Genomic DNA, 13,818 nt, shown 5'->3' with positions numbered 1-13,818 from the left:
GGCCAGCAGGGGGGCAGTTGGGGGTGATCAGGCTGGCAGGGGGGCATTTGGGGGCAAGCAGGCTGGCAGTGGGGGGCAGTTGGGGGCAAGCAGGCCGGCAGGCAGAGTGGTTAGGGGCAATCAGACCGGCAAGCAGGCAGGTGAGCGGTTAGGAGCCAGCAGTCCCGGATTGCAAGAGGGATGTTCGACTGCTGGTTTAGGCCCGATCCCTGTAAACCGGCAGTAGGACATCCTTTGAGGGGTCCCAGATTGGAGAGGGTGCAGGCTGGGCTGAGGAACACCCCCTCCCCTGTGCACAAATTTCGTGCACCAGGCCACTAGTATGCTCATAAAAATCAAACCAGAAAAGAATGGAAAAGAAGATGAATGCCTCATTATGACTCAAGGCTGTTTTCATTAAGCACTTTGTTAATCTCTAGTCTTAACTGGCCTTGGAGCTTGAATAGATATTTGGTGGGTACATATTTTGACAGAGGTACATCCTAACATGAGAACATTTTTGTCATAGCCTGAAAAACAAAGCATTAAACTTTCCATGCATATTACGAAGTGTGTAAGCCTCCCCTCATGGCTGAACCTACTGACAAATGAACAGTTTGTAACCAAAAGTCAGGTTACCATACTTGCTCATTTCAGAAATGAGCCAGAAATCTAAGAAAAGTGTCAGCTTATTTTCTAATTTTCACATATATTTCTGAACAGTCTGCAACTCATTCTAAAAATAATTCAAAGTTATAATTATCTGGCTCATTTGCCTCAAGTTAATATCCTTTAAAATGGAACATTACATTTTCCAATTGAAAATTTGGAGGATGAACATTCTTTCTTATGATGGACTTCATAATTTTACTAACCTTACTTGATTGGGTAAGTATTGTACTCTGGGGCTGGAGGGAGTATATTTGAGCTGCAATACCGTCCGTTGTTCTTACCTCCCCCACCCCCACTGAGAGCCAATTTGTTTATTACCTCTCTTAGAAAAAGAAAATGTAATATTGCCAGACCTGACTCACTGAGGGTGAAATTGTGCATGTGCACTCGGGTGGCAAAAATCAAGGCAGTTCAGTTCCATATTGCTCATGAAAGTCTCAATTAAATTCCTAAGAGTTCCCTTGGTGGTCAGCAATACTTAATATTGTTAAACTCATTTATAAGGCTGACTTGGAGGGACAGGTGACATACCCTGATAGGCCAAATGAGTTCTAACAGAAGTTTGAAGGTATGTTAATAGTCTTAGGCCAATTATAAACATAATACATATTTGTAAACATTTAAGCATTAGAGAAATTTAAACATTTGAAATGGGTGTTTCGTGATGGAGTAAGGGTCAGAAATGTCTGTTGCTTAGATTGCCTCCTGAATCAGAACTGGCTGCTTCAAAGCAGTCATGCCCAAATGCCCTTTTCTGTGTTATCCTTTTTGACAGCAAAACCAAAATGAAAGGGGTCATTTGTGTTATTGAACCAGCCCTTTTACAGTAGGCTCTGGGAAGAACCAACAAGATGGCAACAGGGATTTTCATTGTTTTCTCTTTCAAATGCATCTAAATTGCAGAATGTCTGTGACCCCCTAAAAGGGGAAAAGAGGTTCTGGGTTTCCCAATAATGTCTTTCCAGGCTGATGGTCATTTCCTTTGCCCAATGGTAAAAGGCAGGCTAGGTTTTGCAGAATCTTAATGGATTCAGCCATCAGCTTCCCTAAGAGCTATAGTCTTGTGAGACCTTATGTTCTATGAAACCTTTCAGATTGGGGAAGGAGCTAGAGTTTGTTAGAGAAGTAGAATGAGCTGCAATTGGAAATAATATGATCACATAGTGTGCTCATTATTAAGCTTGGTGGTTGTACTAGGGGTTCCTGACTGATGGTGGCTGTGACTAGGAAGGTTGGGGAAAGTAGGGACAAAAATGAAGGCCAACTTGCTAAAAGTTCAGGAGCTCCTAGGGACACCATTGCCTCCAGAAAGCTTAATCTCACCTACTATATGGCTCCTGAATGATACAGAATCCTAAAGGGTTTGACCGTTGAAATCTAGAAATTTGTAGCACTCTCCGTCAGTATTCATCCTAAGCTCTAAAAGCTCCAGTTCCTTGTGATTCTCAGAGAAAGTAGGGAGTTGAACATTAATTAATGCAGTTTACTGTAAATTTCCCTTGAAAAATCTAAGAAACAAATCGTTCCTTCTTTATTTGAAAAGCCTTTTTAAATCTTCATCCAAAAGAAAGGACTCCAACTGGACAAAACGACAGCCACCACAAGTGTTTCTGCCCCTCCTCACGGATGTGACAAGGTCTGTGAGCACTAGGCTTCCTTGGGAAACACTGTTAGACTCTCAAACACACTGCGATGTGTTAGTGCATTTGTTAAAACCCAAGGACAGGATCTTAGTCAATAGGTGCATTGACGTTAGAAATCTATTTTCCCGGAGTGCGCAGCCCTGAACCTCGCTTTCCTTTGTCTATTACAAGTGTCCTTGATTTGAATGCATTTGAGAGGCAGAATAAAGCTGAAGGCCTGGGGATGGTTACTGAGGAAGGAACACGTAAGTAACTAATGAATATGAAGGCCACTCTCTTCCTGAAAAAAAAAATCTTAATTAACTATTTCCCGTTAGAGCCCCTGCTCCTTGTTCATGGTTTTCTTACTTTGTATTCTTCTCTTTTTCTCTTATCACCAGTCATTGTTCGTGAGCGTGGTAAGTGTGAGTTTCTGGCTTGAGTTCCTACAATCTGTGCATCCTAAGGGATCGATTTAATTGCCTCAGTTCCAACACATTATAGGCTCAGTGGTTGCATGCCTTGTTTAACTCAACAGTTTGATGCTTAATTAAAGAAGGGTTTTCCATCTATCAGGCATGGGTTATGGTCTGCGAACCATTCCTGCCACTAGCCCGGTTATTTTCCTTACAAATGCATCCTGGGGCTAAATATTTTAGCTTTGCTGATCATTGTGTTGTGCAGCCTCAATTCCGGGTTAATCAGGTTGACCAGCATTCATCCAAAGTTCCCTTTCCAAAGAATTCTGACATAGCTCCTGAAGCATTTTTGTAGTCATTTTTATTAGAAGGTGTTCTGTGTTGAAAAGCAAGCAAATGCTCACCAGTGTCCTCTGTTTTCAAGGTGAAAAAGTACTCCAGAATGACGAGTTCACACGAGATCTCTTTAGATTCCTACAGTTACTTTGTGAAGGACATAACAATGGTAAGTGGAACGGATAGATTTGTCAAGGGAAAACAGCATTCAGGTGCAAAATTCTGATTCCATTTAGGAAGCCACATTCAATACCAGCAGTTGCTAACTTAAGGACAACAGTTAATTCATTCCTAAATAAGAAACCCTATGTAAAACGACCTTGGCTCATGACTAAAGTTATTTAGTGCCACCCAGTCTAAGCTGCTTCCAGGATCTTCAGATGTGAAACTAACAGCCCTTTCTGTCAAGGCCCTCAAGGCTCTATAGGTCCGGTTTCTGGTGTCATTGGGATGGGAGGGCTCGTGTCAGAGCTCTGTCCTGCAAGATCCACCAAGACCCAAACAGGATGCCCTCATAAGGTTTTTCACATAGTGTACCTCTGCTGAGTTTAGCAAAGAAAGCACAACCGGCTCTCTAGGCAAGACAGAGAGAGGGTCTGACCCAGCCCTGCTGTTGTCAGACTTTCAGAACTTCCTGCGGACTCAGATGGGTAACACCACCACCGTGAACATCATCATCAGCACTGTGGACTACCTTCTGCGTCTTCAGGTGAGTGGGCCTTGGATGGTGACATGCCTCAGATGTACTTCCAAAAGCTAAAGACAGGTAGTTACATGAGGTCAGGGAGGCCCAGGAGATAGTAAAACCCCAGTAAGAGGAAGTAAAATACCGTAAGTCCGCAACATCATCAATAAGTTCTTCTACTTTAAGTGAAACAACTTATAATGGGACCAATTTTGCCATAGGCTAACTGATTTAAACAAAAGGTAAGTTCCCACAGCATCTCATCAATAGTGTAACCTAACAACATTGAACAAGACAACTATTCGAGGACCTGCTGTGCCTAAAACGTGTATTTGAATGTTTGAAGACTGACCTGGGGGACGTGGTTTAAAACCATATCATCTATTATGAAATGCTGGTTTATTTTAGTTTTGCCAGTGAAAACCTAGCCACGATATCCTGGAGCTATCAAACAACCTGTGACTGAGAAAAGATTCTTCACTAGGAAAAAGTTACAGAAAGTGGTCCGAATAAGATGAGTCTACAAGTTCTTAGTGTTGAGAAGTCACTTGGTTTAATTGTTTGAAGGAAAATCCAAATAATATCAAGAAAATCTACACAAACATAAAAAGGGTTCTCTTTTCTCTTTGCTGATTCTTCATGCACTTCTTCCATTTAACAGAGCAATGTATTTAACCTCCCTGTGTGACAGTTTTCTTGTCTGTAAAATGGGTCTCAAAGGGTGATGGTAAAGATTGAGAGATTTAATATATACAGTAAGCTCAGAACAGTGCCTGGCACTTATAGTGTTAGTTATTGGGTTGTTGCTGTCATGATGATTTGGAATCAGGGGTCCTCAAACTTTTTAAACAGGGGGCCAGTTCACTGTCCCTCAGACCATTGGAGGGCCGGACTATAGTTTTAAAAAAAACTATGAACAAATTCCTATGCACACTGCATATATCTTATTTTGAAGTAAAAAAAACAAAACGGGAACAAATACAATATTTGTATTTGCATGTGGCCCGCGGGCCGTAGTTTGAGGACCCCTGATTTGGATGATAATCATTATCTTTATCTTTAGGGTACATTTTTCCTGTGAGTAGATTGTCCTATATCATAGTCACCCAGGTCCAGCTGTCCTCTCTCCTATCTGTTCTTTCCTACAGAGGGACATCTGTCCTTCAGAGATGCCAGGGACCAGCTATCTCTGTGCTTCTTCCCAGAGTGCCAGGCTCCTGTCTTAATGAAGAGGTCTTAGAGATGTGGAATTATCTTGTATTCTTCCTGAATGTCAACTTTAGCTACACTAACTGAAGCCTGAGAAATACTAAACTCTACTTGTCTGTTCTTAGGAATCAATCAGTGATTTCTACTGGTACTATTCAGGGAAGGACATCATTGATGAATCTGGACAGCACAATTTTTCCAAAGCTCTAGTGGTCACAAAGCAGATTTTCAATTCTCTTACAGAATACATCCAGGTATGTGCACAGAATGCATGTTCAAACACAAGGAGAACATTTTCAACATCCCCATTCTCTACATTCCCTACAGAACATTTGGGTGCACGGATGGACAGTGTATCTAGCCTATGGCTGACAACACTTCTTTTCTGTAAATAGGAACCAATAGTACCTACACTCTGTGAGAAGCTACGGCTTATGGGTCCCCACTGTGACTCATTCATATCATTGTCACACTTGCATTTATCTAGTTATATTTTTGCTTTCCCTCCTTGACTGAAAACTTTTTGCAGACAAAAAAGTTCCCATTCAATTTAAAATTCCTCATTTCTAACACAATGTCTACATCATAGGTGTTCCATAAGTGTGGACAGTGGAGTAGAGAAATGATTGCTAGAATGAGGAATAAGGGCATAAATGATGTCACCTTGAGATTAAAAACAGAATTAATGACATCCTACGAATTTGTCAGAAATGAACTCTATGCATAAGGTAACTTCAGAAGCACATAAGCTATGTGAATGGCAGTTAAGTCCACAAGTGAACTTCAGGTTGAATGTCTAGAACTTGCAGCGTTCTTTTTCTGTTCACAGTATTCTCTGTTCATTGCCTACTGCAGTCTAGCTACCATGAAAAGAGGACATACTGGGGCATAATTTGCTATAAAATCAGTAGCCACATCACAATCCTCAGTGATGTTACATACATTTCTTAAAGATCTGTAGGATGAATCAATTGGCACAGTCAGATCATATTTACTTACTAAAATAAACATAAAACTAAGACTATTAAATTTAAAGGAAGATTTTAAGGGAGAGATTGATCATTGTCACCCAAGGATGGTAAAAACATGGAGAGATAAACCTAGGAACAGGTGACTCATCTGAAGTGTCACAGAATGTGAGATGCCTGCGAAGACCATTGAACAGATTTGACAAGCATCTGATTTGCTCTCTGCAGAACCCATTCCAATTTTCAGAATGTCCCATGCAGCACTTAACCCTAACATAAAGCAGACACTTTGTGCATTTCTTTCTACAAAGGGTTTTGTTCCAAAAAGAATCTAGAGGTTTCTAGGGATCATATACCAAATGTACATGAACAGTGATTTTTAAATAAGGCTATGTGATTTAAGGAAGCAGGCAATATTTCTCCTGCTCACCTCTTCCCTGAGAATTCTGTCAAGACACTTCCAGAACATGAGATAGTATCAGTGTTCTTTTTGAAAATTTCTTACTGAAGGGTGATTTGAGAATTGATTAAAAGGTAGGAAAAATAAACTATAAGGAAGAGTTTACAATAAGAAATATCAGATCAATAATGATCTGCAAAAATTGGAAAGGATATTAACAGGAAAAATGCAAACTGGTCATTGTCTTCCCTCTGTGTTTGGCTTTCAAAAAAGATAGAGATGGTATTATACCTGAAGTTCGGGTTAATGGTAGGAAAATCCTAAAAGTAATTGACCAGGAATATTATTCGGTGTTTTGGGTTTGTTCTGTTTTTTATTTGAGCAGATAACCATGTGGTCATAGCATTCTCCAGGTAGCTTTGCCAGGTAACAGTAGATGTACTAGGGCTTGATTTTCAGAGTGGGCTCCACGGAACCCTTGAGTTCCTCAGACCCCTTTTATGCCAAGGTGTGGATGAAAGTGGGCAGAGGTGCCCTTCAGTCTTGTTCAACCAGAGCACTGAGCTTTTTTAAATGATGTTCTTCAGTGTAAGATTTTCTTTGAAGAACATATTCTAAGGCTAAAAGAAAATCTCTAGACATCCCTGGACTGTGAAATTCCTAGTGGCTTTTGTTAGACACAGGATCCTACGATGGGGGTGTTAATATCTTGGGGAAATATTGAGCACAAAATATGTGACTTTGGGGAGGAGCTATCTGTTCATATAAACTAGTGTCACAGGCCCTTCCTAAGCCCTTCAGAGCAGCTCATGATGTTTCAGTGAAATAGGATGTCCTCCTCTCCACAGGGCCCTTGCATTGGGAACCAGCAGAGCCTGGCTCACAGCAGGCTGTGGGATGCGGTGGTCGGCTTCCTCCATGTATTTGCTAACATGCAGATGAAACTCTCTCAGGTACTGTGGCCTGTCCCCAGTGAGTTGTTGGTGTGAAATGCTAAGTTAATCCTCACCCCCTTGGTATTCCCATTGTGGATGTCGCTGCTTGATCAACTGGCTGAAAAAGTCAAGCAGATTAGGGCTCATTTTTAAAACCATGGGTCTAAATGGGAGATAGGAGTGAATGTCCCAGACGGGCTTTTGCATGGATGCAGCTTCCTTCCTTATGTCCCACCATCCTACCCTTTTCATAATTGCCTCAACATTTGCTTTTTATGGTGCTAATCCTTTTGCTTCCTTGTCACTGCTTTGTCAGTTTATAACCATCGATGGCCCTGTCTGGTCTGTCAGCTATCCGCATGTCTCTTTAATTCACCTATGCCTTCTCTCTCACCTTTGCTTCCCCCTCCCTCTCCACCTCCGCCTTTCCTTTTCACTCCCCATCTCTCTGGCAAGATGAATCAGACTCGCTGAGAGCATTTATTATGAACAAATAAATGTAGTGTATGTAGTAGATGATCGTCTCTCTCCATGGCAACACATGGGGGAGAACTTCAGGATGTTTCAGGCTGATTAGAATAACATTTGTAGCATCAATTTTAATAATGTGTACCTACAATGTTCAAGGCTGTCACATCTGCCTCCTCCCTTCTGGAATGTGCTATTTAACCCTTTCATTTTTTTCCCCTTTTGACTCTGGCCTTATGGGAGGAGAGAGTTCTTGGGAGGGCTGCTAATTCGGCAGTAACATGTCAGCTGCTTGACTCCTATGTCAACCCAGCTGGGGCAGCATGGTGAGGGGCTCCGGAGACAGGTCCTGCCACCTCCTCACTAGTAAATTTCAGAAAGCTAGTTCCCTTTTCTGGTTTTTTGCCTCATCAACTGTAAAATATTGGGATTTAGAATAGCTGATCTCTGAGGTCTCTTCCAGCTCAAATATTCTACACATCTATTTCGTATAAAGCTGTGACATACACCAGAGCTGGGGGATGTCCCTCTGAAATTTAAAGAGCTAGACAAATAACTGTCTTTACAAAGAGAGTCTGTAAAAGGAGTGTGGCCCAGATGCATTTTTTAATCTCACCCTCTGATTGCCCACCTCAGATCCTCCAAGGATTGTTTTCCTTCTGTGATGTAGGGTGCAAAGCACAGTGCTAACTTGGCAATGCCCTGTCTGCAATGCTGAAATTAAAACCAAACAGACTGGTATCAAAACCATCCGGAGGAATAGCCTCAATTATATAACATTTTAAGGGACCAGTGGCACCCAGATCACCACCAACTAGAATCAGGAGAACCTAAATTAATCCATTAAAAAAAGGAGAACCCACTTAGTGATTTTAATCTCAATGCCTTAATTGGATTGCAATAGTATTCCCAAAAAGCTCACTTGCATTTCTCCAGTATCAAGCACAACAACATAAACTATAGAGATACCTAACAGCTCTTTGGTGGATTGGGTTGTTCAGTAGTTTTGGACAACGAGTGGTAATCTGCCACGTTGTGCTAATAAAAGGAAAGCTGTAAAGGAATGCTATTGGCCATGCTCTGCTGCAGGCAGCTTCCCGGCGCTACAAACAGTGGATGGTAAGACGTCCGCATTCACAATGAGAAGGGAACTCATTCCCAAGATTGACGCACCCTCACCTAGCATTTCCAGAGCAGGCTCTTCTTGCTCGCTGCCCTGTACTTTGCTGAGGGATCAGATAGCTCAGGGGTATCTCCTGTTTCTGTTCTAGGATTCCAGTCAGATCGAGCTGTTGAAGGAACTCTTGGATCTCCTTCAGGACATGGTGGTGATGCTTCTGTCCCTCCTGGAAGGTTGGGCTGTTTGGTATAACTAGGCATTCACACAACTGTAATTGGTCCAAGCACTAACCATAGTAATCATGCAGATTATCCTCCTGGCAGGTCATTCATGCCATATAACATTGGTTAGAAAGCCAAATTTTCATCAACAAAAAATGAGTGAGAGGAACATGGTCTGATGGACAAAGCCTGAAACCAACTTATTTTATGACAATAGGAAAGCCAGAATGAACTGGGGAAAACCTCTAAGCTTTGCTCTTCCCTATTCTCTCCCTCTCCCCATTGCTTTTCAATACATCTGGCTGCCAGTGTGTATGCCAGCCATCTAGTTGGTCACTCTCCTAGGTCTAAGGGGATGAGAGGGGCACCACTTATTCCTATGTGTCCCCAGTAATCTAATAACAAAACCAATTCCCAGGCCCCAAGCCAGATAAAAGGCACTGGGATAGCCATCTCCTTCTCCCTCTGTTTCTATCCCCCGGACTCCTAGTGATGTAGTCTTTATGGCTTGCTGCTCCCTCCTGCCCATTTCCAAATTATCACAGTCAGAAAAGAGCTGACTGATTTGGCACATAAGTCTTTTAGAAATAGCTACCTGACCAGTTACAGAATGGCTTGGATTTATTGATATATTTGTATGTCTTTTTGAACCTGCCTCACAGGGAATGTGGTAAATGGAACTATTGGCAAGCAGATGGTTGACACACTGGTAGAGTCATCTACCAATGTAGAAATGATCTTGAAATTCTTTGACATGTTCTTGAAACTTAAAGACTTAACCAGCTCAGACACCTTCAAAGAATATGACCCAGATGGTAAAGGGATTATCTCCAAAAAAGAATTCCAGAAGGCCATGGAAGGGCAAAAACAGTACACACAGTCAGAGATTGACTTTCTCCTTTCTTGTGCAGAAGCTGATGAGAATGACATGTTTAATTACATTGATTTTGTCGACCGGTTCCATGAGCCGGCCAAGGACATAGGGTTTAATGTGGCAGTGTTATTGACAAATCTCTCGGAGCATATGCCAAATGATTCTCGCCTTAAGTGTCTGTTGGACCCAGCAGAAAGTGTGCTAAACTACTTCGAACCATACCTAGGACGCATTGAGATTATGGGTGGTGCCAAGAAGATTGAGCGTGTTTATTTTGAGATCAGTGAATCCAGTCGAACTCAATGGGAAAAGCCCCAAGTGAAGGAATCTAAGCGACAGTTCATCTTCGATGTTGTCAATGAAGGTGGGGAACAGGAAAAGATGGAACTATTTGTGAACTTCTGTGAGGATACCATCTTTGAAATGCAGTTAGCATCTCAGATCTCTGAATCTGACTCAACTGACAGACCAGAAGAGGAGGAGGAAGAAGATGAAGACTCTTCTTACACATTAGAGATTGAGGGGGAAGAAGAGGATGACAAATCCTTTGAGTCTGTCTCTGCATTTGCCATGGCCTGTGCCTCAGTGAAGAGAAATGTTGCCAACTTTCTAAAGAGGGTAACTCTGAAGAACCTCAGGAAGCAATACAGGAAGGTGAAAAAGATGACTGTGAAGGAGCTGGTAAAGGTGTTCTTCTCATTCTTCTGGATGTTATTCGTGGGGCTGTTCCAGTTGTTCTTCACCATCTTGGGGGGAATCTTTCAGATCCTCTGGAACACAGTGTTTGGAGGGGGCCTGGTAGAAGGGGCAAAGAACATCAGGGTGACCAAGATCCTGGGGGACATGCCTGATCCAACCCAATTTGGTATCCATGATGATGTTTTGGAGGCTGAGAGGGCAGAAGTGACCGAGACGGGTATCACCACAGAACTAGTGCACTTTTTAAAGGGTGAGAAAGGAGATGCAGATATTATGTCAGATCTTTTTGGATTCCACTCCAAGAAAGAAGGTGGCTCAAAGCATGGGCCAGAAGTGGGTTTGGGTGACCTCTCTGAGATTATTGGCAAGGATGAACCCCCTACACTAGAGAGTACTGTACGGAAGAAAAGGAAAGTACAGGTAAGCATAATTTGTTTCCATCATCTTCCTTTACGCCCAGAAAAACACTTGCTACTATATTTTGCAACTAGTACTGACACCAATTCCCTGAGAGCCAACAATATATTAGACACCAGCTCTCCTATGATTATCCTGACCTCATCATTCTAGCTCTACCATGTCTGGAGGGTGCAAGTCGTAAATGGATGCCTTGGTGTCTAATTGCTGGGTGGTCTTCAGTTTACATTGTAGAGTTCAAACATGGTGATCTGTGATGCTCACCTTACTTCCACACTTTTATTAGAAGGTTAGTTCTCATGGTAGACAGGTTCATTCAGTAAACTGAAAGCATAGAAAACCAGGTATAATATAACAGGAGGTTTTTCTAGTGAGACAATAATTCTGCAGTGTCCCAAAAGGTCCAGATGATATCATATACTTTTGCACAGTGTCCCAGTGAGTCTTATCGGCTGGGACATTTCATTATTGTGATGCAGCCACTATTAAATTTGGACTTTGAGTCAGTCAACTAGATTAAGGGAATAAGATAATAGTAATTCAGAGCCCCTTGGTCATGGATGTTGGTCCTTGGTCAACCCTTGGTCATGGGTGTTTCCCTCTGTTGCAGCATCCAACTCACAGCATCATTCTAGCACTAAAGAGGGTATGGAGAGAAGTGTAAAGAGATCAGAGCCCAAAGACAACGTTTATTCATTCATTACATTAATATTTATTAACTAGCTAATATGTGCTTGTCACTGTTTTTGGCTCTGAGGATACAGTGGTAAGTGAAAAATGCATTGTCCCTATAATTCAGTGAAAAAGAGATATTGAATAAATCTGTATAGGCATGAAGAACGTTAGGAAGGACGAATGCCAGGTGCTAAGTATATGTATAGGAGAGAACTCTCACCTGACTTTTCGAATCAGGGAAGAAAGCATCAGAATCATAGGCATTTTTATAATATCAATTTCTTTACTCCATTTGGCTCCCCGATGTAGCCCCAGGGCATAAACATAATTGGATTCATTCAAGGCCTGCTACATGCCAAGCTGTGTTCTGAGGCTATGAAAACTCAGTTAATAAGAAAGACATTTTTGCTTTAATAGAGCTTAACTTCTAATGGAAGAAGACAACAAATAAATAAGATAATTATTATTTGTGACACATGCTAAAATAAATGAACAAGGACATGTGTTACAGAGTGAATGTGGGCCCTACTTTAAATAGGACTGTCAAGGAGGCTTCTGACAAGGTGTCCTATGAACCATGTCCTGAAGGATATCAGGCACATGCACAGCAGTCACACTCCAGGCAGAGGATATGCTTCGTGCAAAGGTCCTGGTGCAGGGAAGGGTTTGGAATGTCCCAGGAAAGGAAATGAGGTCTGGGTGTAGGAAGTAAGGAATCAAGAGGTGCAAGATGAGGATGGAATGACAGGCCATGATCCTGTAGCCATGTAGGCCTCGGTAAGGAGCTTGAATTTTCTTCGAAGTGCAGTGGTCGTCAGGCAGAGGACCCGGGGGATCGGGTGCTAAGAGGATTAAAGACGAGGCACGATCCTGTCTGAAGCAGGTTCTGATTTGGACCATCTCTCCCTGACCCCATGAGGTCATGGGACCACTGCTGCGGGCTCTGACAATATCCGAGCGCAAGTTTTCTCTTTGAGTTGACTAATAATAAGAGGGCAGTGGAGTTTTCAGATTTGAAGTCTTTGTCTTGGCATCTCTCCAGAGCACCTGGATATGTAGCAGGACACTCACCTTCCATGACCCTGAGAGAAGCAGAAGCAGGAGAAGAGAAAGCCATTGGGACTTCTGACCAAGGAGATGACAGTGGCCAGCGATATGGCTCTTCACCATGCACGCACTGACTGGGGAGAACTTGACTGACTGTTGTTTTTGTCTAGGCAGCAGAGATGAAAGCAGCACATGACTCAGAAGGAAAAGTGGAACCCGAGAAGGCAGAGTAAGTTCTTGGTAGCTTCGAGGACTCAAACTCCTGTTAGACAGTTCTTGATAGCATCTACTATTCTATTGCTGTGGTAAATAGCTATAGTAATGCTATCCTATATAATAAAAGCCTAATATGCAAATTGTCCCCTTGGGTGGTCATTCAACCAGGGAAACCGGGAGTTCAACTGCTTGCTATGATGTGTGCTGACCACCAGGGGGTGGCACAGAACATGGCAGGTGTCGGCGATGCGCTGTGACCTCTTGCCAGCTACCTGGGGGCAGAGGTGATGAGGACGGAGGTGTGGTGAGAATGTGGGGTGTCTGCTGAGCTTGCTCTTACTCTCCCTGCTACCCTTCCCCCGGGATGCCAGGGCTCGCACACCAGGGAAGCCCCCACACTCAGGTGCCAGGCTCCCACAAAGAGCCTGCCCCACACCTGTGTGGCATCTTCCAAGTGAGCTGGGCCACAGCCACTGGGACCACAGGGGCTGGTCAGGTTCCCCATGGGTTCATGCAGGAGCTGGTCTGCGAGGCTGGCCGGGAGAGAGCGCACTGCCCACCCAGCTTCCATGTGGCACCACTGGGTGGCCCAGAGGCCCACGCTGCGCTCTGGCCTGCGGCGTCCAGCCGTGCTCACCACATCTCCATGTGGGGACTTGGGCACCATAACTCAGGTGGAGGGGGGCATGTGGGGGCCCAGGGGCCACCCAGGGCCCAGAGATCAACTGGGACCTGTCCTTCCATGCCAGACGCTTGTGCTTTGATCACTGGCCAGGCCTAGGGACTGCACCCATGCACAAATTTCATGCACCAGGCCTCTAGTCCTATCTAATAATAGACAAACATGGTAATTGAC

At 43.2% G+C, this 13,818-nt stretch overlaps 1 protein-coding gene across 1 annotated transcript in view; it reads left to right on the top strand.

Annotated features, from left to right (window-relative positions):
• The window catches only part of RYR3 (ryanodine receptor 3), a 380,950-nt gene that overhangs the window by 341,633 nt on the left and 25,499 nt on the right, over positions 1–13,818 (top strand). The window contains exons 82-90 of the mRNA XM_014532943.1: positions 2,466–2,539; positions 2,675–2,692; positions 3,117–3,197; positions 3,649–3,737; positions 5,048–5,176; positions 7,139–7,243; positions 8,965–9,046; positions 9,697–11,027; positions 12,917–12,975. Coding sequence (XP_014388429.1) covers positions 2,466–2,539; positions 2,675–2,692; positions 3,117–3,197; positions 3,649–3,737; positions 5,048–5,176; positions 7,139–7,243; positions 8,965–9,046; positions 9,697–11,027; positions 12,917–12,975 — 1,968 coding nt within the window. The remainder of the gene's footprint in view (positions 1–2,465; positions 2,540–2,674; positions 2,693–3,116; positions 3,198–3,648; positions 3,738–5,047; positions 5,177–7,138; positions 7,244–8,964; positions 9,047–9,696; positions 11,028–12,916; positions 12,976–13,818) is intronic.

Source organism: Myotis brandtii, unplaced genomic scaffold (assembly GCF_000412655.1).
Source record: "Myotis brandtii unplaced genomic scaffold, ASM41265v1 scaffold927, whole genome shotgun sequence".
Classification (NCBI taxonomy): Eukaryota; Metazoa; Chordata; class Mammalia; order Chiroptera; family Vespertilionidae; genus Myotis; species Myotis brandtii.
This window is presented reverse-complemented; position numbering and strand designations above follow the sequence as displayed.